This window comes from Acipenser ruthenus, chromosome 15 (assembly GCF_902713425.1).
Source record: "Acipenser ruthenus chromosome 15, fAciRut3.2 maternal haplotype, whole genome shotgun sequence".
In the NCBI taxonomy this organism is placed as follows: domain Eukaryota; kingdom Metazoa; phylum Chordata; class Actinopteri; order Acipenseriformes; family Acipenseridae; genus Acipenser; species Acipenser ruthenus.
The window spans coordinates 36,092,624-36,120,185 of NC_081203.1; the positions used below are offsets into that span (position 1 = coordinate 36,092,624).

Below are 27,562 nucleotides of genomic sequence, written 5' to 3' on the forward strand. Positions count from 1 at the left end.
CCAGACGGCTGTGTGTGTTGTTGATGTGCAGAGAAAAGCGAAGACGCTGTTTCCGATGAAAAAAGAAATACATAAAACAGTAATAAATGGGCAAAATAGAGATCTTTTGCTCAAATAAAGGGAACTCCTAGCCACCAACTCCGCAGAGGAAAATAAAGGAGATTTCATAGCAGTGTGTTCATCGCTTCTGAATGTAAGTACCAGTGTTGCGCGTCATTTCGTGTTGTTTGTATTATTATTAATAACAATAGCGCTTCTGTAGAGTAAGTAACTTGTCATGTTGAGGTTCGTTTGAAATGTCACATCGGTTATCGGTATGAATATAATCCTGCACCAAAACAGTCACGCAAGGCCTAGTTGTTGTTGTAGTTATAATCTTTGATACGATGTCATATAGGGCACATAGGCTGGTGTGCTTTCGTTTTAATATAATCGGAGACTGAATCAGGTGAATAATAATAATACGCACATCGCAAGACAGGTACGCAGTCAAGGAGAGAGGTTAGTGGATTTCTTTATTAACGAATCGCTGTAGCCATGTCACGCAATGTACATCAATGTTTTATACATCTGCTACACAAAAATAAAAATTAAAATCCGTCCACAGTAACCACGAAACCACAACAACAGCAGTGGATATTAAAAATAAAAAAAAGAAACGAAATTGCGGGTTAAGGAATAAAAACGTTATTGCTGTTTATTGTGAACCTGACGTAGAATCTAGGAAGGGCAGCGCCGAGAAACGCGGCTTTCTACTCCCGTGCTCGGCTATGTAATGCTATTAAGTGTGTTGTTTTTGATACGTTTGGCAGATCTCATTTGAGGATGACCAGGCAGGTGTAAACGGGGCTCTTTGGATACCAGGTACGGTACTGATGTGCACAGTGTAAGTATAATAATGTTGTTGGGTGCTGTTGAACCGTTGCAGACTTTCCCAGCTCTACCCTGGCTGACACTAAGAGAAGGACAGAAACTGAATTGTCTGCAGGCTATCGCACAAAGACTATCCCTCTGTACCCAGGGTCGTCATTATATCAGAGAACAGCCAATGCAGTACTGTCTGTAGCAACATATTCAACATGAAACTAGAAATGCCATGCCATTAAGTGAACCCTTTGCTGTGGTTTCTGGTTTCATGTCTCTTCTAATAATAATAATAATAATAATATATTTATTTTGTATGGCGCCTTTCATTAAAATAAATCTTTCCATTTACTTGACTTCCTGGGTTTCAGTAAGTGTTGCATTGCCTCTACATCCTGCAATGGCTGCAAACAGCCCTCCGGTGCCCCTGAAGGAGTTCTGCCCCCTGTACTACCTGCTGAATGCCATCCCAGCCAAGGTGCAGAAAGGGTTCCGCTCAGTGCTGGTGTACCTGACCGCTCTGGATGCCAGCAATGACTACATCGCAGTGGGCAGCAGTATTGGGATGCTGTATCTGTACTGCAGGAGGCTGAACCAGATGAAGAAATACAACCTGGAGGTAAGTCTGCTGCTCTTACTGTAGCAGCGACGCCTAGTGCTGCACACTGTGCAGAACACTGGCGAGCAGTGGCAATAACAATACAATTAGAAAATGGAATCTGCAGCTGATGCGTCATTCCCGTGGCCCTTTCAAAGCAGAAGCAATCGCATTGATCCTGTATGACTGTTTGTGTTTTTTTTTCCCTGGTTCGTTTCTTGTTTCCCGTGTGATTCGGAGCGCTCTTCTTTACATTTTGTTTTGCTAGGGGAAGTCGGAATCCATCACCGCGGTGAAGCTGTTGAGCTGCTTTGATGATCTGGTGGCTGTTGGCACAGCTTTGGGCAGAGTGGTGCTCTTCCAGCTGGTCTGCCCTTTGCCTGGGAGAAACAAACAGGTGAATACTGCTTCCCATTCTTGTTATTGTAAAACCGCTGCACATGTCAAAACGTTTGTTCATCCCCCATTAACAAAAAGGTGCTTTGTGTATCTCTGTGATACAAGCCAGCCTGAAACACTCCCTTGAGAAGCAGTGGTAGCAATTTCTTTCTTTCTTTGTTTATTTATGATATGCTGTGTTAGCTGAAGTTGATTCATTGACAGGCTCTGGCATATGCATGATAAGACCGTGAGCCTTCATCACAAACAAGGCATTTCTCCAGAGTAATGCAGCTGTGCGTTCCCTTCTGCTTGGATCCTTCTTTCATTTCTTCCCCACAGCTGCGGCGCTTTGAAGTGGTCGGCCTTCACAAAAGTACCGTGACCGCTCTAGCTTGGAGTGCTAATGGAATGAAATTATTCTCTGGGGATGACAAAGGCAAAATTGTCTATTCTTCTCTGGATTTGGACCAGGTAGAGTCACTGATCTGCTTAAATGTTCCAATGCAGTCTCATTGAATAAGTGTGTTCCAATGCAATCTCATTGAATAAGTGTGTTCCAATGCAGCCTCATTGAATAAGTGTGTTCCAATGCAGCCTCATTGAATAAGTGTGTTCCAATGCAATCTCATTGAATAAGTGTGTTCCAATGCAATCTCATTGAATAAGTGTGTTCCAATGCAATCTCATTGAATAAGTGTGTTCCAATGCAATCTCATTGAATAAGTGTGTTCCAATGCAGCCTCATTGAATAAGTGTGTTCCAATGCAATCTCATTGAATAAGTGTGTTCCAATGCAATCTCATTGAATAAGTGTGTTCCAATGCAATCTCATTGAATAAGTGTGTTCCAATGCAATCTCATTGAATAAGTGTGTTCCAATGCAATCTCATTGAATAAGTGTGTTCCAATGCAGTCGTGTGCTAGTAAATGTGTTGCTATTAGAAAGGCTGGTGGGAAATCCTCTCCTGTGTTTCTCTCAAGGGTGTTTGTAACCCCAGCGTGCTGCTGGAGGAGCAGGCTGCTGTAGTGCAGCTGGACTACAGTCACAAAGTGCTGCTGGTGTCCACCTTCCAGCGCTGTCTGCTTTTCTACACAGAACACAACGCAGTCCAGCAGATTGGAACAAAGCCCAGGAAAAGGTAATTGGGATCAATGGCAAGGCAGTTTTTGCTCATGCTTGTATAAAATCAAAAAGGTGTGTTGGTGATTATAGTGTGATTGGGTTCAGTACAGAGTGATTGGGTGGGCAGACAGAGTGTAAAAAAGAGAGAGAAACAGGTTTTTAATGTAATTTAATAAAGGTTTGACAATAAAGAAAAACAAAACATGGAAAATTATTAGCAATAGCAAAAGATATGAGCTGTGATACACTGAAAGGGTGAATCAGTGATATAAGAGACTGTGGATTTATCTGTGAGATATTTAACCCCTGTGTTTGCATGCGTGTCCTCGGGTATGCTTACTGCCTCTTTGTATTTTCAGCAGTGGCAGATTCGGGGCCTGTTTCCACCCCAGCCTGTGCAAGCAGAGCGACCTCACTGTGTACGCTGCCCGGCCGGGGCTCCGTCTCTGGAAGGCTGACGTCCACGGCACTGTCCAGGCCACCTTCATTCTGAAGGACCTCTTTGCACACGGAGTGAGGCAGTTTGAACTGTTCCCCCGGGCGGGCGCAGGCGGCACAGGGGGGTACCGTCCTCCGGAGAGGCAGCTGGGGCAGGTGGCCTGCTTCCTCAGGGAGGGCTGGCTGCTCAGCTGGAATGAGTACAGTGTGTACCTGGTGGATTCAGTGAGCCAGGTATGGAGCGTAACCCCTCAGACACAGAGAGAGCTGCGTAGAGTTCATATCATATTGTCAGAAAGCTTGATTAGTCCAGGGCTGACGAAACGGTCAGTTGTTGCTGGAATTGCATGGTATGACTTTTCAAAAACATTATTCAAGAAGCATTGGTGCAAATCCAAAACATCAGAGTCCACATGCCTGTGTTAGTGGCAGAGCTCTGCAAAGGGTGGAAGCGGACTCGGGTAGGGTTTACACTGTATTTATATATGTGTAAACTGTATACTATAAATAAGTATAGTTTAACGTCAGAGACACTTTCTCCCAGCTGTAAGTGTATAGGAGCAAGCACTGACTGTTATAAGTTCAAATGCTTTGTAAAATTGGTCTATTGCATTGCCAGGCTGTTATTGGGGGTTTGGAAGGATCTGGCGACATTGTATCTGTCTCATGCACAGAGAACGAGATCTTTCTGTTAAAGGGAGACCGCGATCTCATAAGGATTTCAAACCGTCCCGAAGGACTGCCATCAATAGGTACGTTTTTAAAAAGGCTCTTACTAAAATGTTAGTAATTTGCCTTACGATTCATGTTTTAAACATGTTTTTTTTCTCCCAGATTCAGCTTCGAGACTGAACAGTCCTCTAGCTACAACCCCGTCCGTACTGACACCAACGGGGTCCGTGGAGACCGCCCAGCAGATCAGAACCATGTCGATCATTTCAGAATTTGGGGACAAAAGGACAGACGTGCTGCTGCTGGCACAGGACGACCAGGAACCTGCAGTGCTGTGGGGCAGGACGCCCGAGTCCCAGGCCGGCGATCCGAAAGGAATTGTGACGGAGCTGAGTACCGAACCGGGGCAGAAAGGGAGCCCGGTCACCAGCGAGACCAGGAGCCGCAGCAGCTCTGTCAACTCCTGGGACAGTGTGGTGGGGCTGGGGGCCACTGTGGACCACACAGCCTCCGAAGTGTCTGCGGACAGCCCCCACTCCTCGGCACGCTTCAGCACCATCAGCGTGGAGGAGTTCGCCCAGGAGCTGGTGGTCAAGTCCATCAAAGTGAAGAAGAAGAAGAAGAGGAGGCAAGGTGGGCACTTCACTTGTCACTTGTTCTAGTTCTTGGATGTTGTTGAGTTTTGTTAAGAAGCCGGCATGTCGCAGAAATCATGTGCACGATGCATATCAGAAAGCTTTATTAATCTGATAAAAGCAGGGAGAATTGTTGAAACTGCATGATATGACAGGTACTAAACCATGGCAAATTGGGCTTCCCCAAAGTGCTGCCTAAAAACAAAAAGTGAAATAATGATTTTGGTGAATGAGTGAAGGGTCCTTGCACAGTAACGTATGTAATATATGTATAATTTACTGTCAGCAAATGCTGCATGCTGATACAGTTGCGGATATGTTTCCGTATCGCACAATCCGTGTTCGCGTTTGCTTCATTTTGTTTGCTGTTTATAATATTGTCTGTCATTCACTGGGCTCCTTTTTCTTGTCATTGTGGTGTGAAACAGACAGTGGAAACCAGATATCTGAAAACAGCTGGTCCGAGGGTCTGTTCGTTCTGGAGCCGGAGAGCGATGGCCCCAGCACCCCGGTGTGTGACTTCCTCTCGGACAGGACCAGCAGCCTGGACCTGCAGAGCACGGACTCCCCGGACAGAGCAAGCCTAGTGCAGGAGGACAGCTGCTCCGACGTGTTCACCATGCTTCAGTCTCCAGAGCTCGTCTCCACCGTCCCAAACAAAGAGCCCGACACGGACCTGCTCAGTGCTGCTGAATCGAGAGAGCGCTTCGTACCCGATTCACCTCCTGCCTCGTTTACACCCCTGGAATCAAGGGATGTTTGGACTGAAACCCCCACACGTTTACAGTCAGAAGACCACGAGCTGCTTCAAAGTGGTCAAGAGTACCCCGCTGACAACGCTGTTCCAGATCAGAGTCACGTGCAAAACTGGGAAAGTGTTCCTGGTAACCAGACTGCCTCCGAATGTTACAGCAGGAGCGCACAGTCTGCTGAGGACAGCAAGCCCGGGGAGGTGGGGACTCCATTAGTAGAGGCAACAAACAGACGGTCATGGAGTCCAGAGGGGCTGCTGTTTCCCTCAACGCACGCTCCCTTTGCAGGAGAGGAAGCTGAACCCCCGAACGCATCCGACAGTCACGAGATGTATCCAGAGGACTTGGTGAATCTGAGCGACGCAATGAATGATGCCTCTGAATGTGATTCCCTACGTTATGTGAGAACTGAGACATGTAATCAGGAGCCACTGTCGCTCTCAAGCGATGACGAAGATATCTACGGCCACGGAATGTCGCATTCCTGCTCGGAGGCCAGTGTGGCTGATGGCATCTCTGGTACAAGTCATCCTGGAGACCAAATGAAACCCAGTCTAGACGATTCAAGCCTTTTCAGATCTGATCAGGTATCTACTGCACCTGCCTATAATAGAACATAATGCTGCCATTGCGTAGATTGGGGTGGTATGCTGTGTTAACACTGCTCAGGTTCTAGTGCAGAGGGTAAGGTATTCTGTAAACAGTTATCTTTCAACTGCAAGTACAGGAACATGGCAAAATGTATTATAACTAGGGCTTCCGATTAACCAGTAAAACACCCCCATACAAAAAACAATGAAATCGGTGTATTACCAATTAACACAGAAAAACACTGGAAATGGTTACTCAAGTCACGTTGACTTCACCCCTTTCCCATTTAAAAAAAAAATCCTTTCCCAGCGCCATTGGACAGTGTCCCTCCTTCCTGAGATCTGAATACTTCAAACCCGCCCCAACTACAGAGTGGCAGCAAATTCCTACATTTCTATTAGAGACTTGGCTTGCGAGATTTTAAACAAGATTACAGTTAGGAACAGAGACTTGTTTGCAGGATTTAAAGCTATTTTACAGTTAGATAGGGAGGATTTAAAACAAAATTGTAAATTGTAGCGAAATGTAAAAAAATGGTGAGACACACAAAACCCCTTTCGAATGTGCCGTGAGCAGAAGGATTTCATTGTGGAAGACAGCAAAGGAAAGAAGGGACAGCTTAAGAGTGCAAGTCCTGTCCAGTTACTATACATATTGTGAAAGGAAAAAACACCCAAGCATTAGGAAAGAAACCGAAAACAATCATTTCATACAGTATATAAAAAGCAAAAGCCCAGAAAAAACACGATTTACATAAAACCTGAAAATAGCTCAAAATTAAAACCAAAAATGAACAACAACTGAAAAACAGAAGCCCTGATCATAGCATATGATTTGCTGTTTTCCATTCTCAACAGCAGCTAATGATTTTAGCAAAGTTGTGTGCCCGTAGACGCTGGCCACAGGCATTTCTAATTTATGTGCCGATGGTGTGTGTGTGTGTGTGCGTGTATAATAATCACTGTTTGCATTGTTCTCTCTGCTTGTCTCCAATGTGTATAATAATCACTGTTTGCATTGTTCTCTCTGCTTGTCTCCAATGTGTATAATAATCACTGTTTGCATTGTTCTCTCTGCTTGTCTCCAATGTGTATAATAATCACTGTTTGCATTGTTCTCTCTGCTTGTCTCCAATGTGTATAATAATCACTGTTTGCATTGTTCTCTCTGCTTGTCTTCAATGTGTATAATAATCACTGTTTGCATTGTTCTCTCTGCTTGTCTCCAATGTGTATAATAATCACTGTTTGCATTGTTCTCTCTGCTTGTCTCCCTCTCCAATGTTTATGCCTCTTGTGCTAGTTTGCAGAGAGCTGGATGGGCTACTCTGGCCCTGGCTATGGAATCCTGAGCCTGGTGGTCTCAGAGAAGTATATCTGGTGTCTGGATTTCAAAGGGGGCCTCTACTGCAGCGCCTTGCCCAGTGCAGGTCTGCGATGGCAGAAATATGAGGACAATGTCCAGCAGGTGGCAGTATCACCTTCAGGTATGAAGCAGGTTCTTCATGATCTTGTTCTGCTGTTTTAGTTCAGGTGAAATACAAGGTACGGGGTGCAGAAAAGTGTCAGTCTGGTAAATTCAGTTTGAATGCTTTTTCACTTTTACAGTAAAATGCTAATGCTTTCATTAAGTGGATTCAATTGAAGTATTTATTGGTAAAGTTAGATGGCAGAGATCCAGCAGCTATCGTGGATTGTGACGGAAGTGGCTGTATCTCCTGAATTGAACAGGTGCGCTGCTTTGGAAGATTGAGCTGAAAACCAACAAGGCGTTTGCTTGTGCGAAAGTAACAATAAAGGGAAAAAGACACTGGTACGAGGCCCTGCCTCAGGCAGCCTTCGTAGCCTTGAGTGACGACACCGCCTGGATCATCCGGACCAATGGAGACCTGTACCTCCAGACAGGTAGGCGGGACCAGAACCTCGTCACTCGCACAGTGCAGCTCGCTAACATAACAACACTCCCACTGATCTAGAGCAGAGCCTCGTCACTCACACAGTGGAGCTCGCTAACATAACAACACTCCCACTGATCTAGAGCAGAGCCTCGTCACTCACACAGTGCAGCTCGCTAACATAATAACACTCCCACTGATCTAGAGCAGAGCCTCGTCACTCACACAGTGGAGCTCGCTAACATAACAACACTCCCACTGATCTAGAGCAGAGCCTCGTCACTCACACAGTGCAGCTCGCTAACATAACAACACTCCCACTGATCTAGAGCAGAGCCTCGTCACTCACACAGTGCAGCTCGCTAACATAACACTCCCACTGATCTAGAGCAGAGCCTCGTCACTCACACAGTGGAGCTCGCTAACATAGCAACACTCCCACTGATCTAGAGCAGAGCCTCGTCACTCACACAGTGCAGCTCGCTAACATAACAACATTCCTACTGATCTAGAGCAGAGCCTCGTCACTCACACAGTGGAGCTCGCTAACATAACAACACTCCCACTGATCTAGAGCAGAGCCTCGTCACTCACACAGTAGAGCTCGCTAACATAACAACACTCCCACTGATCTAGAGCAGAGCCTCGTCACTCACACAGTGGAGCTCGCTAACATAACAACACTCCCACTGATCTAGAGCAGAGCCTCGTCACTCACACAGTAGAGCTCGCTAACATAACAACACTCCCACTGATCTAGAGCAGAGCCTCGTCACTCACACAGTGGAGCTCGCTAACATAGCAACACTCCCACTGATCTAGAGCAGAGCCTCGTCACTCACACAGTGGAGCTCAGGGTTATCCCTTGATTCCATTGTTTTTTAGGGGGACTGGGGGGTCTAAATGCAGTTGAGATTATTAATAGAAGGATCTTTGTTTGCATCTAGCAGTGTGTGTGGTGTCTTCATGTTAGTTTAAAATGTGTAAAACTCCAGGGAGGATCGGTCCTAGTTGAAGGATCTGATTACACGGCTCTGGGGCTGGTCAGCTCAGTTCACTGGACCCCGTTGTTTGTGCTCATTGTCAGGGCTGAGTATCGAGCGTCCGTGTGCCCGAGCAGTGAAGGTGGACTGCCCCTGCCCTCTGTCCCAGATCGCCTCCAGAGACAATGTGGTGTGGGCCCTGACCGAGCAGAGAGCTGTGTTCTGTAGAGAAGGGCTCAGCAGCTTCTGCACGGAGGGGGAGCGGTGGAAGTACGACTCAGTCAGGTAAACCAGGGGCTGCACGACAAACCAAAGGCTTCAGATCTGTAAGTGGTTTCACGCAGAGATGGAAGACTCCCATTGCATAGCAGTTTGATCCATTCCTGGTTTTACTGCGAGTTTAATAAGACACACCTGAGCTTGTTACCTATACACTGGAGCTTAAAGCACATATTAAAACATAGAATGGGTGAAACTGCTGTGCATTAGGAGTCTTATTTCCATCCCTGTGTACAGAGTGTCTGTGCCGGTTGTATTTCTTGCCATTTTGGAAAAATGGTGTTGGAAGTTTTGCACTGTAACATAAGCGTAGTACATCTAGCCCTAGGGTTTACTAAACTCGATCCCTTGAACAATATGTAAGACTATGGTGTTGGAATGGATTGTGAATGGGAGGCTGTGTAAATGTCATCTGTTTTGTGCTTAGTGAAAGACAGGGACTGGAACCCGTGTGCATTTCCCTGGGAGACCACCACACTGCCTGGGCTCTGGACACCAATGGGAACCTCTGGTTCAGGACCGGAGTCACTCCAAAGAAACCTCAAGGGGAGGACGATCACTGGTGGCAGGTGTGTGTGCTTCATAATGAAAAGCTCTCTCTCCTTTACCTTTACATGCCATACCTGCTTCATAATGAAAAGCTCTCTCCCCTTTACCTTTACATGCCATACCTGCTTCATAATGAAAAGCTCTCTCTCCTTTACCTTTACATGCCATACCTGCTTCATAATGAAAAGCTCTCTCTCCTTTACCTTTACATGCCATACCTGCTTCATAATGAAAAACTCTCTCTCCTTTACCTTTACATGCCATACCTGCTTCATAATGAAAAGCTCTCGCTCCTTTACCTTTACATGCCATACCTGCTTCATAATGAAAAGCTCTCTCTCCTTTACCTTTACATGCCATACCTGCTTCATAATGAAAAACTCTCTCTCCTTTACCTTTACATGCCATACCTGCTTCATAATGAAAAGCTCTCTCTCCTTTACCTTTACATGCCATACCTGCTGTAGAGCTGTAGATAGGAAGTGTTTTCCACTGACACTGTCGGTCACAGTCAAACTTGCATCTGCACATGAACTGTGTTAATAATCTGAACGCAATCACTCTCATTTCCTTTTATAAACATGTTCCTGAAAAGGACCTACCATTCCTTATTTTGCAACCTCTCCATGTCTGTCTTGGTTGTCATCTGAATCGGAGCCTGAACTTTCCTCGCCAGGTGTTTGGTAAGGCTCGAATCTATAGGGCTGCAAAACACCTGCTTCGGACTCCTGGTTGTCAGATGCCGGTGTCTGATCAAATTCGGTGCTGATTCTGAGCACGATACGTAAAAAACTTCAAATTCACAGTCGCACTCCATTGTTTTCCATGCTGTAAAATAGAGATACTGCCGGCAACCTACCTCTGCTGATGTCATCAGAAATCACCGGGGTTTTGGCCAGAATGACTTACAAGAACACAAAGATCACTTTCCATGAATGAAAAGTGGGGGTCAAATTTGATGATATTGGGTCTTTAATGTCAAATATATTGCACACTGGGCAGCGAAGTGTTAATAGTAATAAAACGTGTAGGAAACACGCCAGGGACACTTTCGAGTGGATTCCTCAACCTTCCGAGTTGCTTCTTTGTATCATTATATGATGTATGATAGAACTGTCATTTGTACGTGTCCCTGCTGTCAGGTGAGCATCACAGATTACGTGGTGTTCGATCAGAGCAGCCTCTTCCAGATGATAATCCACGCCACGCAGACCGTGGCCAGCGCCGCCCAGGCGCCGATGGAGAAGGTAGCTGATAAACTGCGAGTGGCGTTCTGGACACAGCAGCCTCAGTGCCAGCCCAGCCTCATCAGTGTCAACACCGACGGGGTCTGGATCACCTCGGGGAGGAATGAGTTCCACGTGGCCAAGGGCAATCTCACAGGTAGGGAGTCGCTCCTGGGCTTGCTAAAGGGGAGTCGATCGGAAAGGAACTATCAGTTCATAGCTGTACATGCCGCCCCTCCCTGCTGTCACACAGCTGCTGTTGTCTCCCCACACATTCAGAGTGTGTTTTCTCCTCTCACAGGTACCTACTGGATGAATGTGGTGCCACGTGGAACTGCCTCCGCTACCAAATGGGCTTTCGTCTTCGCATCACCGGCTCCTACAAAACAAGGTCATTAAAAACTGCTATTATTTGGCAATAGGAAGGTGCCCCATTTTTTTATTTATTTCTAAATCTTCCCTGTCTTGTCACACAAGTAACGGGTACCATATTAACAGGTGGCTAGACGACGATGATGATGATGATGATGATGATGATGATTATTATTATTAATGTTATTATTAATTTGCAAAGGGTGTGTTGTCTTCCTTGAATTGTAGAAATTCATAAGAATTGTTGAGCTGTTTCCTCATATTTTTAGGACTGTTTTTATCACAGCAGTAGTCTGTGTCAGTTTGTTGAAGTGACGCATTCAGAGTTGTGCAGTGTGTGCTGCTGCTTGTTACAGGGAGCTTCCTGTGGCTGAGGCAGAGCTGCAAGGACTTGTTCTGCATCAGTGATCACAATCCACAGTTCAGGCCGTCAACGCTCCAGCTGCCCCCTGATGTCGAGATGGTACAGCTTTCAGCCTGCCAGGACGCAGTGTGGGGGCTGGACACTCACGGCTCTGTCTACATCCGGTCTTTATCCAAGAGCTGCCCGTCAGGAATGCATTGGACCAGACTGGACCTCAGCCAGCTAGGTGAGTCGGGTCGTCACTCACTGTTCATTCATCAGGGAATATAGAACATTACTGCAAAGAAGGGCTAAATTAGGAAAGAACAGGACTGACTGGCTGCAAGGCACATTGCTTAAAGAACAGGACTGACTGCTTATTACTATTATTATTATTATTATTATTATTATTATTATTATTGTTATTATTGTTAATATTGCAAGCTCAGTAACTTGTCATGAACGTAGGTTGATGGTACATCAAGCAAATCCATTAGTTTGTAAGAAGAAAAGCTGTCAGCAGCTCTGCCAAGAAGGGTTTTGAGTTGAGTGTGCAGCGACACAATCACAGCCTCGCTGTTTGACCTCACAGAGGGTCCTTGTGAATGAAACAAGGCTCCTTTATCCATGAGGGACAGGGATTTGATAGCATGTTGGGGTCTGCCTGGTACTGCATGAAGGTCTAGGCTCCCCCTTTAATCTCAGTATCCAAGCGCTCTTCTGTCTGGACAGTAGTAATAATACACTTGAAGGAAGAATTCTTTTCTTTTAAAAACCTTTTTGTGTTATTTTCAACAGTCCTAGAAAAACACAAGTGTGCGATACCCATTTCTTCACAATTATACCCAAAGGGATATTCTCCCCCACAGCTGCCATTTTTAAAATAACAGTAATAATTTAAAGAAGACTTTAATCCCCTTTTTGTGTAATCCTGTGTCCCAATAAAAGACAACAAGTTAATAGGTTTTCCTCCACAAAAATCTAATTGGAACGTGTAAGTCGGTCAGGCAGGTGCTGTTGATTCATGCTGAGATCTCCCGTTCAGCTGTGTGAAAGTACCAGCCACCTTGAATTACAGGAACAAAGGAACCCAATCTGAAATCGATAGGCATGTCAGTAGCACTGCACCAATATATGCAGGACACAAACTTTGCCTTTCCCATTCCAATCAGCATTACATGCAAAGTGCAGGCAGACATGTGAATAAACACGAGGGCTTTAAACACGAGGGCTTTAAACACGAGGGCTTTAAACACGAGGGCTGTGCACAGCGTGAGACGGCTTTAAACACGAGGGCTGTGCACAGCGTGAGACGGCTTTAAACACGAGGGCTGTGCGCAGTGTGAGACAGCTTTAAACACGAGGGCTGTGCGCAGTGTGAGACGGCTTTAAACACGAGGGCTGTGCGCAGCGTGAGACGGCTTTAAACACGAGGGCTGTGCGCAGTGTGAGACGGCTTTAAACACGAGGGCTGTGCGCAGCGTGAGACGGCTTTAAACACAAGGGCTGTGCGCAGCGTGAGACGGCTTTAAACATGAGGGCTGTGCACAGCTTGAGACTGTCCTGTGTATGCAGTATAGCTGGAAGTAAGATAAGAAGCAGAGTGTTCTTTGGTAGCGCTGGGTGGAGGTGTGGAATCATCGTATGTATCTCTGCTGTATATTTAGAAGCAAGCGCTTTCTTGCCCTTTAGGAACTTCCAGAGTCAGCTTGACCCCAGTTTCTTAATGAAACAGTTTAACATGGGGCTGTGTAAAAGCGGTCAGTTTGACCCCAGGCTGTTCCTCTACACCTGAGCCCAAGATGACTGCCAGCCGCAAAACATTTGACATGTCACAGATGTTAAATATTATACATGGCTTTGAAAAAAAAAAAACACAAACAAAACAAGGGACCCAATTCAAAAGGGATTTTAGGAAACTATGGCTTGTATAAATTGCTTAACGTTTATCAATGTATTTTCCTCAGTGCAAAGTAAATTAAACTGTGCCCTAAGTACTAAATATTTCTTCGACTGTACCGTAATCAAATCCTTTTGAGTCTTGTACTCTGTGCTGTCACTAAAAAAATATTCGATTTATCGTGTGAATATTTCACAGAAAAAACGCAATGCCAACAATTGTATAAACGTTGTTTCGAGAGTTCTGTTTTCTTTTGTGCCAGGATTGAAACATGTGATCCGTTGAAAGACTCATCACCTTTGCCCCTCGATAAAGAGCACACAACCAGACTGCTATATGTAACTGACATCTCAGAGTCCGGTCCGGTGTGAGCACACTGCTATATGTAACTGACATCTCAGAGTCCGGTCCGGTGTGAGCACAGTGCTATATGTAACTGACATCTCAGAGTCCGGTCCAGTGTGAGCACACTGCTATATGTAACTGACATCTCAGAGTCCGGTCCGGTGTGAGCACAGTGCTATATGTAACTGACATCTCAGAGTCCGGTCCAGTGTGAGCACAGTGCTATATGTAACTGACATCTCAGAGTCCGGTCCAGTGTGAGCACAGTGCTATATGTAACTGACATCTCAGAGTCCGGTCCAGTGTGAGCACACTGCTATATGTAACTGACATCTCAGAGTCCGGTCCGGTGTGAGCACAGTGCTATATGTAACTGACATCTCAGAGTCCGGTCCAGTGTGAGCACACTGCTATATGTAACTGACATCTCAGAGTCCGGTCCGGTGTGAGCACACTGCTATATGTAACTGACATCTCAGAGTCCGGTCCAGTGTGAGCACACTGCTATATGTAACTGACATCTCAGAGTCCGGTCCAGTGTGAGCACAGTGCTATATGTAACTGACATCTCAGAGTCCGGTCCGGTGTGAGCACAGTGCTATATGTAACTGACATCTCAGAGTCCGGTCCAGTGTGAGCACACTGCTATATGTAACTGACATCTCAGAGTCCGGTCCAGTGTGAGCACAGTGCTATATGTAACTGACATCTCAGAGTCCGGTCCGGTGTGAGCACAGTGCTATATGTAACTGACATCTCAGAGTCCGGTCCGGTGTGAGCACAGTGCTATATGTAACTGACATCTCAGAGTCCGGTCCGGTGTGAGCACAGTGCTATATGTAACTGACATCTCAGAGTCCGGTCCAGTGTGAGCACAGTGCTATACTGTATGTTTGAGGCAGATCTCTTAAATGTCAGCGAGTGTGTGCCCGAGAAGGAAATCCGCAGCGTGGGTGATATCCGACTCCAAGCTGCCGAGTGTAGTGACGTGAATGGGGATCAAAACAATCCAGCAGCCAGGGACAGCGTGTGACGGGAGCAGCAGGAACATCCTGATACTTCTGACTTGATGACTTGTCCTTTACATGATAAGTAGGTATCCAAGGGGCATTTTCCAGAAAGCAACAGGATTTATTTACGCCCTGGCTCCCGGCTCTCTCTTTTAAACTTAGTGTATTCATTTAAAGAACAGTGAATACCCATTAAGATCATGTGCTCTTTTCAGGTGGTCTATATGGTGGACCTCGATGCTCAAAGGGTCTGTATTTAGAAATGTAAACAGATGCCCCTCTGTTAATATCAGACCCTGTGGCTGTCAATGTTGATTTTTAACAAGCAGGATCATTTCCTGCATTGCAGAAAACATGTACAAGGAAACATGCAGATTCACTGAATCCGGGTTTCCACTGGCTCCAATGTCCGATTATCCTTGTAAATTAGATTGAAACAATAAGCAACATTCTACTTGAAAACACCAAAAGAATTTTACACAAAAAGAAAGTCTTTTTTTTTTTTCATGCTTACTTTTGATAAAAACAAATAAGCGACTGTGTAGGCTTGCTTGGCTAGGCTCTGCGTGTTCTGCAAACCCAGAGTAAAGGAACATGCAGCCAGTGTTGTGGCTGTCGGAATCACAGGAATTGCATGTCATCAGTGCTGACGCACAACTGCAACTGGAATGCTAACCTTGGAGCTGCCTGGTGCACTGTGTGTGTGTGTGTGGGGGGGGGGGCTGTTTGTGCGTCTGTGTGTGTGTGTGTGTGTCTGTGTGTGTGTGTGTGGAGGGGGGTGTGTGTGTTTCTGTCTGTGTGTGTGTGTGTCTCTGTCTGTGTGTGTGTGTCTCTGTGTGTGTGTGTGTGGAGGGGTGTGTGTGTGTGTTTCTGTGTCTGTGTGTGTGTCTCTGTGTGTGTGTCTCTGTGTCTGTGTATGGAGGGGTGTGTGTGTGTCTCTGTCTGTGTGTGTGTGTGTGGAGGGGTGTATGTGTGTCTCTGTGTCTGTGTCTGTGTGTGTGTGTGTGTGTGTGTGGAGGGGTGTCTGTGTGTGTCTCTGTGTCTGTGTGTGTGTGTGTGTGTGTGTCTCTGTGTGTGTGTGTGTGTGTGTGTGTGTGTGTGTCTCTGTGTGTGTGTGTGTGTGTGTGTGTGTGTGTGTGTGTGTGTGTGTGTGTGTGTCTTTGCTTTCAGTTGAGCTCTTCCATAATGTGTCGTTTTGCAGGACAGACTTTTATTCACAGATCTGGACGGACCGGGGGGAGGGGGGAGGGTTGCAACATGACTGAAGTCCAGCCTTTGAGAATGCATTCCTATTTATTCTTTTAAGCTTCAGTCCATAAATGATTGACAGACTGCCACACAGTGCACCCTATTGCAACTCCAAAAAGAAGCCTCCAAAGCCGTATTCTGACATGCTTTATGCAATTCAGATCTGAACTGTGTGTGGCACCTCCTACAGCGTGTTTCCAAAGAGCTAATCAAAGGGCATCCTGGGAGCATGGAGGTCCACTGCAATGAGATCACAAAACTAACATTAAAATGTCTGAAGCAGAACTTGGCTTGTGAATTATGGTACGCTTGTGTTTGTTTTAATTCTTTCTGCGACTGGGATTTTCCTGTTTTTAGTTAGGACAGTTGGTTCCAATGCCAGTGATATTTAGAGACGTCCAAAATAAAAACATGCGTGGGGCAAGTAGCGGCCAAGCGATCGGGTGTGGGGTGGAAACCCATCTGAGGAGCCCGTCCCCGTTCCTCTCCAAAATAGCCTCTGGAATGCTGGACTACAGCAGTGTAGTCATGTTTCAGCAGAGAAGCACAAACAGGCCCTACAGTAACCTGTGCTGACGGGTTACAGTGCTGCCCTGCCTTTGGGACTCCAGCACAACTACAGCAATTCCACTAGAATTCAAGCGTTTCCCAGTGCAAACCCCACTGCTGCTTTGTGGTTCTCGGGCCGGGCATCGTGCTGCCTGTTTCAGCCCAGGCACAAAGCTTGCTTGCAGTGTCGGAGGTGCTGCTGCGCTGGTGGCTGTTTGTCTTTTAAAATCTTTAGCCTGTTGTTGAGAAGAGGGGATGGTTATCTGTTCAGGAGACCACATAAAAAGCAGTGGTCTGAGTGAGTGTAAAGGGGCAGTGCATGTGATCAGAGTCCAGAGTCTGAATGTGAAACTTACGTTTTTACATAAAGTAGATCCAGGTCATGGTGCTCTACCTTATCATGTTCCTGATTGCTCTAGTTTTGAAGTGACTGCCGTTGTTGGAGATCTGTCTCACTGGCATGCGTGTGCAATTCATTATCAGTATATCAGGCACAGTAAATCCATCTCAGTGACATGCGTGTTCAATTCATTATCAGTATATCAGGCACAGTAAATCCATCTCGGTAACATGCGTGTTCAATTCGTATATCAGACACAGTAAATCCATCTCGCTGACATGCGTGTTCAATTCATTATCAGTATATCAGACACAGTAAATCCATCTCGGTGACATGCGTGTTCAATTCATTATCAGTATATCAGGCACAGTACAGTCAACAGGTGGCGGTGTGGTACAGCAGCTAGAAGATATTGATCTTCTAGAAGGCATTCTGTTTTTGAGAACAGGGCTGAAGCGCTTCACCAGTGAGCCATGCTTTTAGAAGAGGTGTCATGAATCAGTCGTCTCTCAGCCTGCGTTATTTGCCGCTCTGTTATTGAGGTCTAACAGGATGGCTGATCTGAATGGAGAGTAACAGGAGAGACGTGAGCAGGTGCTTTCTAATAGAACATGCAGTATATGATAAGCACACACACACTGTCTGTTAAACCTGATGTGTTCATTCCTCTGGGTTTCAGGAAGAATAAAGCTGGCCAGTTTTTCCTGTGGGAGTCAGAATGTCTGGGCCTGTGATGTCAATGGTGTGGTGTATTTCAGAGTGGGGACCCAGCCTCTCAATCCAAGCTTGATGCTGCCTGCATGGATAAGCATTGAGCCTCCTGAGCAGGTGAATCATCCGAGTTACTAATGGAAAGAGGATCTGAGTGTGAGAATCCAAACATTTCAAAATGTAACTGATAACAGTACAAGCTGCTGTGAATGGGTATGTATGAGTGATCCTTATCGTACTATCTCAGCCCAAGGAGACCAGAAAGATTGCTTGTTGCAAGCTGGTAGCAGTAAATCTATTTTTTAGTTTGGGTTGTGTTGTTTTGTCCTGAAACATGTGCAGGGTGTCCTGGATTCACTTAATGGTATAATATAAACACAGCAAGTTCATACACATTTGGTTTGGCAATACGCCTAGTTTTGCAAACAGCATAAACCAGTCTGCTTTTCTTGTGCTTGTTACCAGGAGTTTGAACCCCAGTTTTCCCTCCAGCCTCCCGGAGAGGTTGTGAATTGTAAAGGAGGACTCCAAGCAGCCTCTCTGCTCTTGCTAACACTGCTCTCTCTGTGCAAATCCACACTGCAGAAACGTATTGGCTTGTATTTCACTGAAACAATCTCCTCTAGCCAGCGGCTCTGGCGTCTATTCAAATGATCTCAACAGCAGCTGATCCCACTGCCTCCACCACTGAAATCATTCAAGAGGGTTTTGAAAACATAAATATAACACAGTGCATGCAAGTCTCTTTTTTGTGTTTTTGTAATTAAAAATATGAAAGGAAGGACCTTGTTTTCATTATTTAAATGCACATAGTGTTTAGCTCTGGCCCTATTTGGATTGTTTCAATAGATCACATTGTCTTTCTCATCAGATGCCTGAATCTGGAGAGCTTGTTCATGTAACTGGTTTGCTGAATCTTTGTTTTTATTGTATCTGCTGCCCTGCCTCAGTGTTGGCTTTATTCCCAGTAAAGACAGTCATCGCTAACTTTAAATTGTCAAACATAAGATCTGCATTAGAACTAAAGGGAAACTTGTTAATCATGGCTGTTTTGTTTGTGGTATTGTTTGTGGGCAAAGGAGTGCAGTAAGTTTTTTTCAGCTGGTACTTTTCCTGTTTCCAGTCTCCTGCTTGCAGCACAGTGATACAGCTGAGCACCAGCTTGTGAGAGAGTCTCCTCTCAGTGAGGTATGCAGCACAGTGATACAGCTGAGCACCAGCTTGTGAGGAGAGTCTCCTCTCAGTGAGGTATGCAGCACAGTGATACAGCTGTGCACCAGCTTGTGAGAGAGTCTCCTCTCAGTGAGGTATGCAGCACAGTGATACAGCTGAGCACCAGCTTGTGAGAGAGTCTCCTCTCAGTGAGGTATGCAGCACAGTGATACAGCTGAGCACCAGCTTGTGAGAGAGTCTCCTCTCAGTGAGGTATGCAGCACAGTGATACAGCTGAGCACCAGCTTGTGAGAGAGTCTCCTCTCAGTGAGGTATGCAGCACAGTGATACAGCTGAGCACCAGCTTGTGAGAGAGTCTCCTCTCAGTGAGGTATGCAGCACAGTGATACAGCTGAGCACCAGCTTGTGAGGAGAGTCTCCTCTCAGTGAGGTATGCAGCACAGTGATACAGCTGTGCACCAGCTTGTGAGGAGAGTCTCCTCTCAGTGAGGTATGCAGCACAGTGATACAGCTGTGCACCAGCTTGTGAGGAGAGTCTCCTCTCAGTGAGGTATGCAGCACAGTGATACAGCTGAGCACCAGCTTGTGAGAGAGTCTCCTCTCTCAGTGAGGTGTGCAGCACAGTGATACAGCTGAGCACCAGCTTGTGAGAGAGTCTCCTCTCAGTGAGGTATGCAGCACAGTGATACAGCTGAGCACCAGCTTGTGAGAGAGTCTCCTCTCTCAGTGAGGTGTGCAGCACAGTGATACAGCTGAGCACCAGCTTGTGAGAGAGTCTCCTCTCAGTGAGGTATGCAGCACAGTGATACAGCTGAGCACCAGCTTGTGAGAGAGTCTCCTCTCTCAGTGAGGTGTGCAGCACAGTGATACAGCTGAGCACCAGCTTGTGAGAGAGTCTCCTCTCTCAGTGAGGTATGCAGCACAGTGATACAGCTGTGCACCAGCTTGTGAGAGAGTCTCCTCTCTCAGTGAGGTATGCAGCACAGTGATACAGCTGTGCACCAGCTTGTGAGAGAGTCTCCTCTCTCAGTGAGGTATGCAGCACAGTGATACAGCTGAGCACCAGCTTGTGAGAGAGTCTCCTCTCAGTGAGGTATGCAGCACAGTGATACAGCTGTGCACCAGCTTGTGAGAGAGTCTCCTCTCTCAGTGAGGTATGCAGCACAGTGATACAGCTGAGCACCAGCTTGTGAGAGAGTCTCCTCTCAGTGAGGTGTGCAGCACAGTGATACAGCTGTGCACCAGCTTGTGAGAGAGTCTCCTCTCAGTGAGGTATGCAGCACAGTGATACAGCTGAGCACCAGCTTGTGAGAGAGTCTCCTCTCAGTGAGGTATGCAGCACAGTGATACAGCTGTGCACCAGCTTGTGAGAGAGTCTCCTCTCTCAGTGAGGTATGCAGCACAGTGATACAGCTGTGCACCAGCTTGTGAGAGAGTCTCCTCTCAGTGAGGTGTGCAGCACAGTGGTACAGCTGTGCACCAGCTTGTGAGAGAGTCTCCTCTCAGTGAGGTATGCAGCACAGTGATACAGCTGAGCACCAGCTTGTGAGGAGAGTCTCCTCTCAGTGAGGTATGCAGCACAGTGATACAGCTGTGCACCAGCTTGTGAGGAGAGTCTCCTCTCAGTGAGGTGTGCAGCACAGTGATACAGCTGAGCACCAGCTTGTGAGGAGAGTCTCCTCTCAGTGAGGTGTGCAGCACAGTGATACAGCTGTGCACCAGCTTGTGAGAGAGTCTCCTCTCAGGGAGTATGCAGCACAGTGATACAGCTGTGCACCAGCTTGTGAGAGAGTCTCCTCTCAGTGAGGTATGCAGCACAGTGATACAGCTGTGCACCAGCTTGTGAGAGAGTCTCCTCTCAGTGAGGTATGCAGCACAGTGATACAGCTGAGCACCAGCTTGTGAGAGAGTCTCCTCTCAGTGAGGTATGCAGCACAGTGATACAGCTGAGCACCAGCTTGTGAGAGAGTCTCCTCTCAGTGAGGTATGCAGCACAGTGATACAGCTGTGCACCAGCTTGTGAGAGAGTCTCCTCTCAGTGAGGTATGCAGCACAGTGATACAGCTGTGCACCAGCTTGTGAGGAGAGTCTCCTCTCAGTGAGGTATGCAGCACAGTGATACAGCTGTGCACCAGCTTGTGAGGAGAGTCTCCTCTCAGTGAGGTATGCAGCACAGTGATACAGCTGAGCACCAGCTTGTGAGAGAGTCTCCTCTCTCAGTGAGGTGTGCAGCACAGTGATACAGCTGAGCACCAGCTTGTGAGAGAGTCTCCTCTCAGTGAGGTATGCAGCACAGTGATACAGCTGAGCACCAGCTTGTGAGAGAGTCTCCTCTCTCAGTGAGGTATGCAGCACAGTGATACAGCTGAGCACCAGCTTGTGAGGAGAGTCTCCTCTCAGTGAGGTATGCAGCACAGTGATACAGCTGTGCACCAGCTTGTGAGGAGAGTCTCCTCTCAGTGAGGTATGCAGCACAGTGATACAGCTGTGCACCAGCTTGTGAGAGAGTCTCCTCTCTCAGTGAGGTATGCAGCACAGTGATACAGCTGTGCACCAGCTTGTGAGAGAGTCTCCTCTCAGTGAGGTGTGCAGCACAGTGATACAGCTGTGCACCAGCTTGTGAGAGAGTCTCCTCTCAGTGAGGTATGCAGCACAGTGATACAGCTGAGCACCAGCTTGTGAGGAGAGTCTCCTCTCAGTGAGGTATGCAGCACAGTGATACAGCTGTGCACCAGCTTGTGAGGAGAGTCTCCTCTCAGTGAGGTGTGCAGCACAGTGATACAGCTGAGCACCAGCTTGTGAGGAGAGTCTCCTCTCAGTGAGGTGTGCAGCACAGTGATACAGCTGTGCACCAGCTTGTGAGAGAGTCTCCTCTCAGGGAGTATGCAGCACAGTGATACAGCTGTGCACCAGCTTGTGAGAGAGTCTCCTCTCAGTGAGGTATGCAGCACAGTGATACAGCTGTGCACCAGCTTGTGAGAGAGTCTCCTCTCAGTGAGGTATGCAGCACAGTGATACAGCTGAGCACCAGCTTGTGAGAGAGTCTCCTCTCAGTGAGGTATGCAGCACAGTGATACAGCTGAGCACCAGCTTGTGAGAGAGTCTCCTCTCAGTGAGGTATGCAGCACAGTGATACAGCTGTGCACCAGCTTGTGAGAGAGTCTCCTCTCAGTGAGGTATGCAGCACAGAGATACAGCTGAGCACCAGCTTGTGAGAGAGTCTCCTCTCAGTGAGGTATGCAGCAGAGTGATACAGCTGTGCACCAGCTTGTGAGAGAGTCTCCTCTCAGTGAGGTATGCAGCACAGAGATACAGCTGAGCACCAGCTTGTGAGAGAGTCTCCTCTCAGTGAGGTATGCAGCACAGTGATACAGCTGTGCACCAGCTTGTGAGAGAGTCCCCTCTCAGGGAGTATGCAGCACATTGCTGCAGGCTTGTTGAGTAAATCTGTTTTTTAGTAGATAGGTGGTACACGTAACATTTGTTGTTGTATTTTTACTTGTGTGCATTTGTGCGAGCGGGGAATCTGACTAGGCGTGCGCTAGAGAAAGTATAGCAGAGAAACAGAGGACCAAAAGATAGTCTTTTCTGATGAAACACTGGCTGCTGGTGTCAATGTACTTACAGAATCGGATAGTTATGTAAAATGCTAAAACAGAGATTTGGGTAATTCACGGATAGGCCATGCAGGGGTGGAAGTAAGACTCCTATTGCATAGCAGTTTCATCCATTCCAGGTTTTACTATGAGCTGCATTAGATGTCACAGGTATCGTTAACAAGCTCAGATGTGTCTTATTAAAACCAGGAATGGATCAAACTGCTATGCAATGGGAGTCTTCTTTCCATCCCCATTCTCTCTAATATGTCACAGCTGTCAGACAGTGAAATAGAGGGCGAGCTGTACTGACACATTTGCATCATGCTGTAGCAGTTCAGCCACAGCACTAACGGGTACGTTTCCAATCAGCACAGTACTGTAGTGCGGGAATGCTCTGCTATGGAGAGCAGAGAATTCCAGAGCGCTCGGCTTGTTCACAGAGGCATTGTTCAAACAATGAGCGCCAGCACTGTCATACCGCTCGTCTCTCTGCACGCTAACCATTGTGTTACCTGGGTCTAGAAAGCTGCAGGGACAACTCATGCTGAATCACTCTTTCCTGGGATTTGGATTATTTTGCTATGACCTGAATAAGGGGACAATATAAATATATATGCATGCCTGTGAACCCACTTTGACATCGCTCCCACTGTTGTACTTATTCTTCATTGAACTACAAAGGTCACTGAAACTCAAAGAGAAATATTTGGGTGCGACTTGTTTTTTTAATCTTTATTGATGCAGCCTCGTTCATGACGGGACCAGCAGATCTAATCTCATTGTGCAACAGGCCGCTCCCTGTTCACATGGGGTGCTCCCTGCAGTAAAGATGGTTTGCTGTTATGATTTTGAAGCATTCTTGTGTGCAGTTTTGTGTTTGTTTGCACTATCGCTGTCAAACAGCAGCACAACACTGAGATCTGCAAGCAGGGGCTGGTCTGGAGCAGCTCAACCTCACGCCTCAGCAAGGCAGTACTGGCTCCAGCTGAAAAGCACACAGTCTTTACTGTATAGTTCATGAGTTCAATGATCTGGGGCAGCAGCTTTCCACTGCACACCCCATAATACTGCCCTCCATGCGATCGGATCAGAATAACCAGTCTGCTCTCTCTGCACACCCCATAATACTGCCCTCCATGCGATCGGATCAGAATAACCAGTCTGCTCTCTCTGCACACCCCATAATACTGACATCAATCTGATCAGATCAGAATAACCAGTCTGCTCTCTCTGCACACCCCATAATACTGACATCAATCTGATCAGATCAGAATAACCAGTCTGCTCTCTCTGCACACCCCATAATACTGACATCAATCTGATCAGATCAGAATAACCAGTCTGCTCTCTCTGCACACCCCATAATACTGCCCTCCATGCGATCGGATCAGAATAACCAGTCTGCTCTCTCTGCACACCCCATAATACTGACATCAATCTGATCAGATCAGAATAACCAGTCTGCTCTCTCTGCACACCCCATAATACTGACATCAATCTGATCAGATCAGAATAACCAGTCTGCTCTCTCTGCACACCCCATAATACTGACATCAATCTGATCAGATCAGAATAACCAGTCTGCTCTCTCTGCACACCCCATAATACTGACATCAATCTGATCAGATCAGAATAACCAGTCTGCTCTCTCTGCACACCCCATAATACTGACATCAATCTGATTAGATCAGAATAACCAGTCTGCTCTCTCTGCACACCCCATAATACTGACATCAATCTGATCAGATCAGAATAACCAGTCTGCTCTCTCTGCACACCCCATAATACTGACATCAATCTGATCAGATCAGAATAACCAGTCTGCTCTCTCTGCACACCCCATAATACTGACATCAATCTGATCAGATCAGAATAACCAGTCTGCTCTCTCTGCACACCCCATAATACTGCCCTCCATGCGATCGGATCAGAATAACCAGCAAGTCATTAAAGTGAATCTCAAATGCACAGCTCTTCCCTAAATCAAACTTTGTATTGAAGTATTTTTTCCATTCCCTAGCCAGTTGGGATGCACCTGGTGAGTGTTCACAGCAGTCCGAATGACAGAATGCTGTGGGCCGTCGACAGTAAAGGGAATGTCCACGTGCGGACTGGAATTACAGAGGACATGCCTGTGGGGACTGACTGGGAGCACATACCAGGTACAGTGTTCACTTCCAGAGGTCTGCGTGGGAACACCAGGGTGTGGAATGGACACAGAGATAGGCCTGCGTCGTATCTATTGCTTTTTTTGCCTGGCTTTCTGTGCCTGTTTTTAAAGAAGGGGTAAAAGAAAACTACCAACAAACAATCTTAAAATCTCCAAGCGCATTGTATTAATAGATTACAGCATTGTATTAATAGATTGTATTAATAGATTACAGCATTGTATTAATAGATTACAGTACTGCATATTAGTTACTGTGCTCAGCAAACTGTAGGTATCACAGCTATGTACAAAGGGATATGTTCACATATTCATAGTATAACCTTGAACATACATGCCTAACAATGGACAGGATTGCTATCCTTGAATAGCTCCTCCTCCTGCACTGTGCTGCAGTCGGATGTAGACAAAGTCTGCTATCGACTCGTGGATTTTGAGATGAAATGAGTTTAAGTAAACAAAATTCCAGAGCCTTTTCCTATCCAAATCTGGAAACCAGGCCAGAGTAAGCCAGCAGCTTGGGCACGGTGCAATACTGCTGTATGTTACCGTGCCCCATGTCAAAGAGGAGACAGTACTGTCCTCGGGCCGTGCCTTTCCCTCGTGTCTTCTGTGCCGGCTTCTTGTTGAAGGAATGCCACGGATGTTCTACTGATTGTTAAAAGGACCCTCCAGGCTCGTTTTGCATTGCATTAGTTTGATCCATGGCTGCCTCTGAATTCTCTGTCCAACTACAGCAGACAACCAGTGATGCACGTTCTGCTTAATATTTCCCCTTGAAGTGCAGGAGCATTTTCACAAGGTATAAACTGCTGGACTTCTATTGGGATGGGATAGTTTGTTGTCCAGAGCAGAGCTTTTACAAGTAAACCGGGAGCCCAACTTATGTTTTGTCGCTTCTTTTGTAACCCTCAGGGCTGCAGGCAGGTGAGCTGGCAGTGAGCAGCAGGACAGTTTGGGTGCGTTGTCCGAATGGCGATGTTGCTCGGCGATACGGCATTACCGATAAAAACCCAGCCGGAGATTACTGGAAGAAAGTCCCTGGGTGTGTCGCTTGTTTGACAGGTACAGTAGGTGAAGACCTCTCTGAACCCTTTGCCCTTTGATTCCTGAAGCTGCATTGAAACGCTGTTGTCAGGAACTGCGCTGCACAGAAGGGTCCTTCATTCGAAAGAGTTCCTTCCTTTGTCACTGTTGCTGCTGACGTTCACGTTGCATTCAGCTTCATGTGGTTGTCAAAGGAGACTACTGTCAAAGAAAGGGGCTGGAAACAAAACACACACCAGTATTCAGCCAGAGCGAATAGGTTTTTAAAAGCAGTTGTGGGCAATGTTTGATTTTGTTTCCAGGTCTCATTCAGCTTTAACTGTATGAAAACAAGGAAAGCAGCATGATGCCCATAGGGTTAGAGTTCCATGTCTTTTTGGAGTGACCTGTGATCTGTGTGGTGTTGGTTGGTATTGCCCGGGTCCGTAGTTTACAGTTCAAAGTGTTCTCTAGCGTCGTCCCTGAGGTCTGTGCTGGGTGCCTCCGATCATGTGATTTGGGGATTGTGCTTCTTGTCTTTGCAGTGACTCCTCTGGATGAGCTGTGGGCGATCAGTCAGTCCGGGGGTCTGATTCAGCGCCTCACCAAGACCTTCCAGCACGACCGCTCTTCAGCAAAGCCCAGCGGCAGTGCAGTGTGCGTCCAGTCTGAGGACTTGGAGGAGGAATGGGAAGTCATATAGAGATGACCGGAGAAGCACTCTCTAAGGAACTGTGAACATTTGCAACGGGTTTATACTGTATAGTTAACAAATGACTTTCCCTATTACCTGTATTAGTATATGTATAAGTTATACTGACCTTTTTATAAATTCCGTTATACCTTTTAATAAGCGTGTGTGCTGCTGGTGAAACAGGCTGCTGTTTTCTGAGGGCAGTCTGTTAATGGTTCCCAGTGTATTCATGGTGTAATAATCACTAGCCAGTTCAGTAAATGCACTCGTTATTTTATCGACTCACTAGATACTGTAAATGTAACACAGCTACCGGTACAGCATCCTATATTCATCAGCGTTACTCGCCTATGCTGTATATTTATGTACTTTGGCACCAATCTGCTTCAAATTCATTGCCATGTTTATTTTAGATTATTTTATATTTAGGTCCTGGGACCGAGCAGGGTATATACATAGTGTATCTTAAAAGCACGGTTTAGAAAGCCAGCCCTGGAATCAATGGAAGGTAACTTGTGTCAGAACTGTATTAGGATTTGTTTAATGCTGTTTTTTGGGGGTTTTTGTTCACTTTAATAAATAATGTGCAAACTTTGAACTAAACGTGGGTATAACTAAATAGTGATTCCATTGAGCTGGTTTAAATAGGGCCCTTGTGTACCAATCAGATTAGAATTCTTTAAACTCGGCTGTATTTAGATCTTCTGTCTTAACTCTGTGAACCATCCCCCTGGTCCTCTCTCCCTGTTTACACTGTAGTCTTCAGTGAACCATCCCCCTGGTCCTCTCTCCCTGTTTACACTGTAGTCTTCAGTGAATCGTCCCCCTGGTCCTCTCTCCCTGTTTACACTGTAGTCGTCAGTGAACCGTCCCCCTGGTCCTCTCTCCCTGTTTACACTGTAGTCTTCAGTGAACCGTCCCCCTGGTCCTCTCTCCCTGTTTACACTGTAGTCTTCAGTGAACCGTCCCCCTGGTCCTCTCTCCCTGTTTACACTGTAGTCTTCGGTGAACCGTCCCCCTGGTCCTCTCTCCCTGTTTACACTGTAGTCTTCAGTGAACCGTCCCCCTGGTCCTCTCTCCCTGTTTACACTGTGGTCTTC

General features: G+C 46.5%; 1 protein-coding gene across 5 annotated transcripts; it reads left to right on the forward strand.

Moving 5' to 3' along the window:
- On the forward strand, positions 1-27,562 carry LOC117410332 (tectonin beta-propeller repeat-containing protein 2-like). 5 transcript variants are annotated; one of them, XM_058988156.1, is made up of 21 exons: positions 4-193; positions 813-864; positions 1,236-1,483; positions 1,731-1,859; positions 2,183-2,314; positions 2,825-2,982; positions 3,329-3,638; positions 4,024-4,156; positions 4,239-4,709; positions 5,140-6,050; positions 7,357-7,540; positions 7,785-7,958; positions 9,036-9,216; positions 9,638-9,779; positions 10,902-11,142; positions 11,287-11,376; positions 11,714-11,947; positions 17,772-17,920; positions 24,596-24,737; positions 25,658-25,807; positions 26,314-27,562. In XM_058988156.1, exons 3-21 carry the CDS (start codon positions 1,265-1,267, stop codon positions 26,469-26,471), a joined length of 4,308 nt encoding a protein of 1,435 aa, XP_058844139.1. In that variant the 5' UTR covers positions 4-193; positions 813-864; positions 1,236-1,264; the 3' UTR covers positions 26,472-27,562. The 5 variants fall into 5 exon arrangements, 4 of the variants coding, with proteins under 4 accessions (XP_058844139.1, XP_058844137.1, XP_058844135.1 ...); XM_058988154.1 differs by having other exon boundaries at positions 5-193; positions 813-886; positions 3,326-3,638; XM_058988152.1 differs by having other exon boundaries at positions 5-193; positions 3,326-3,638.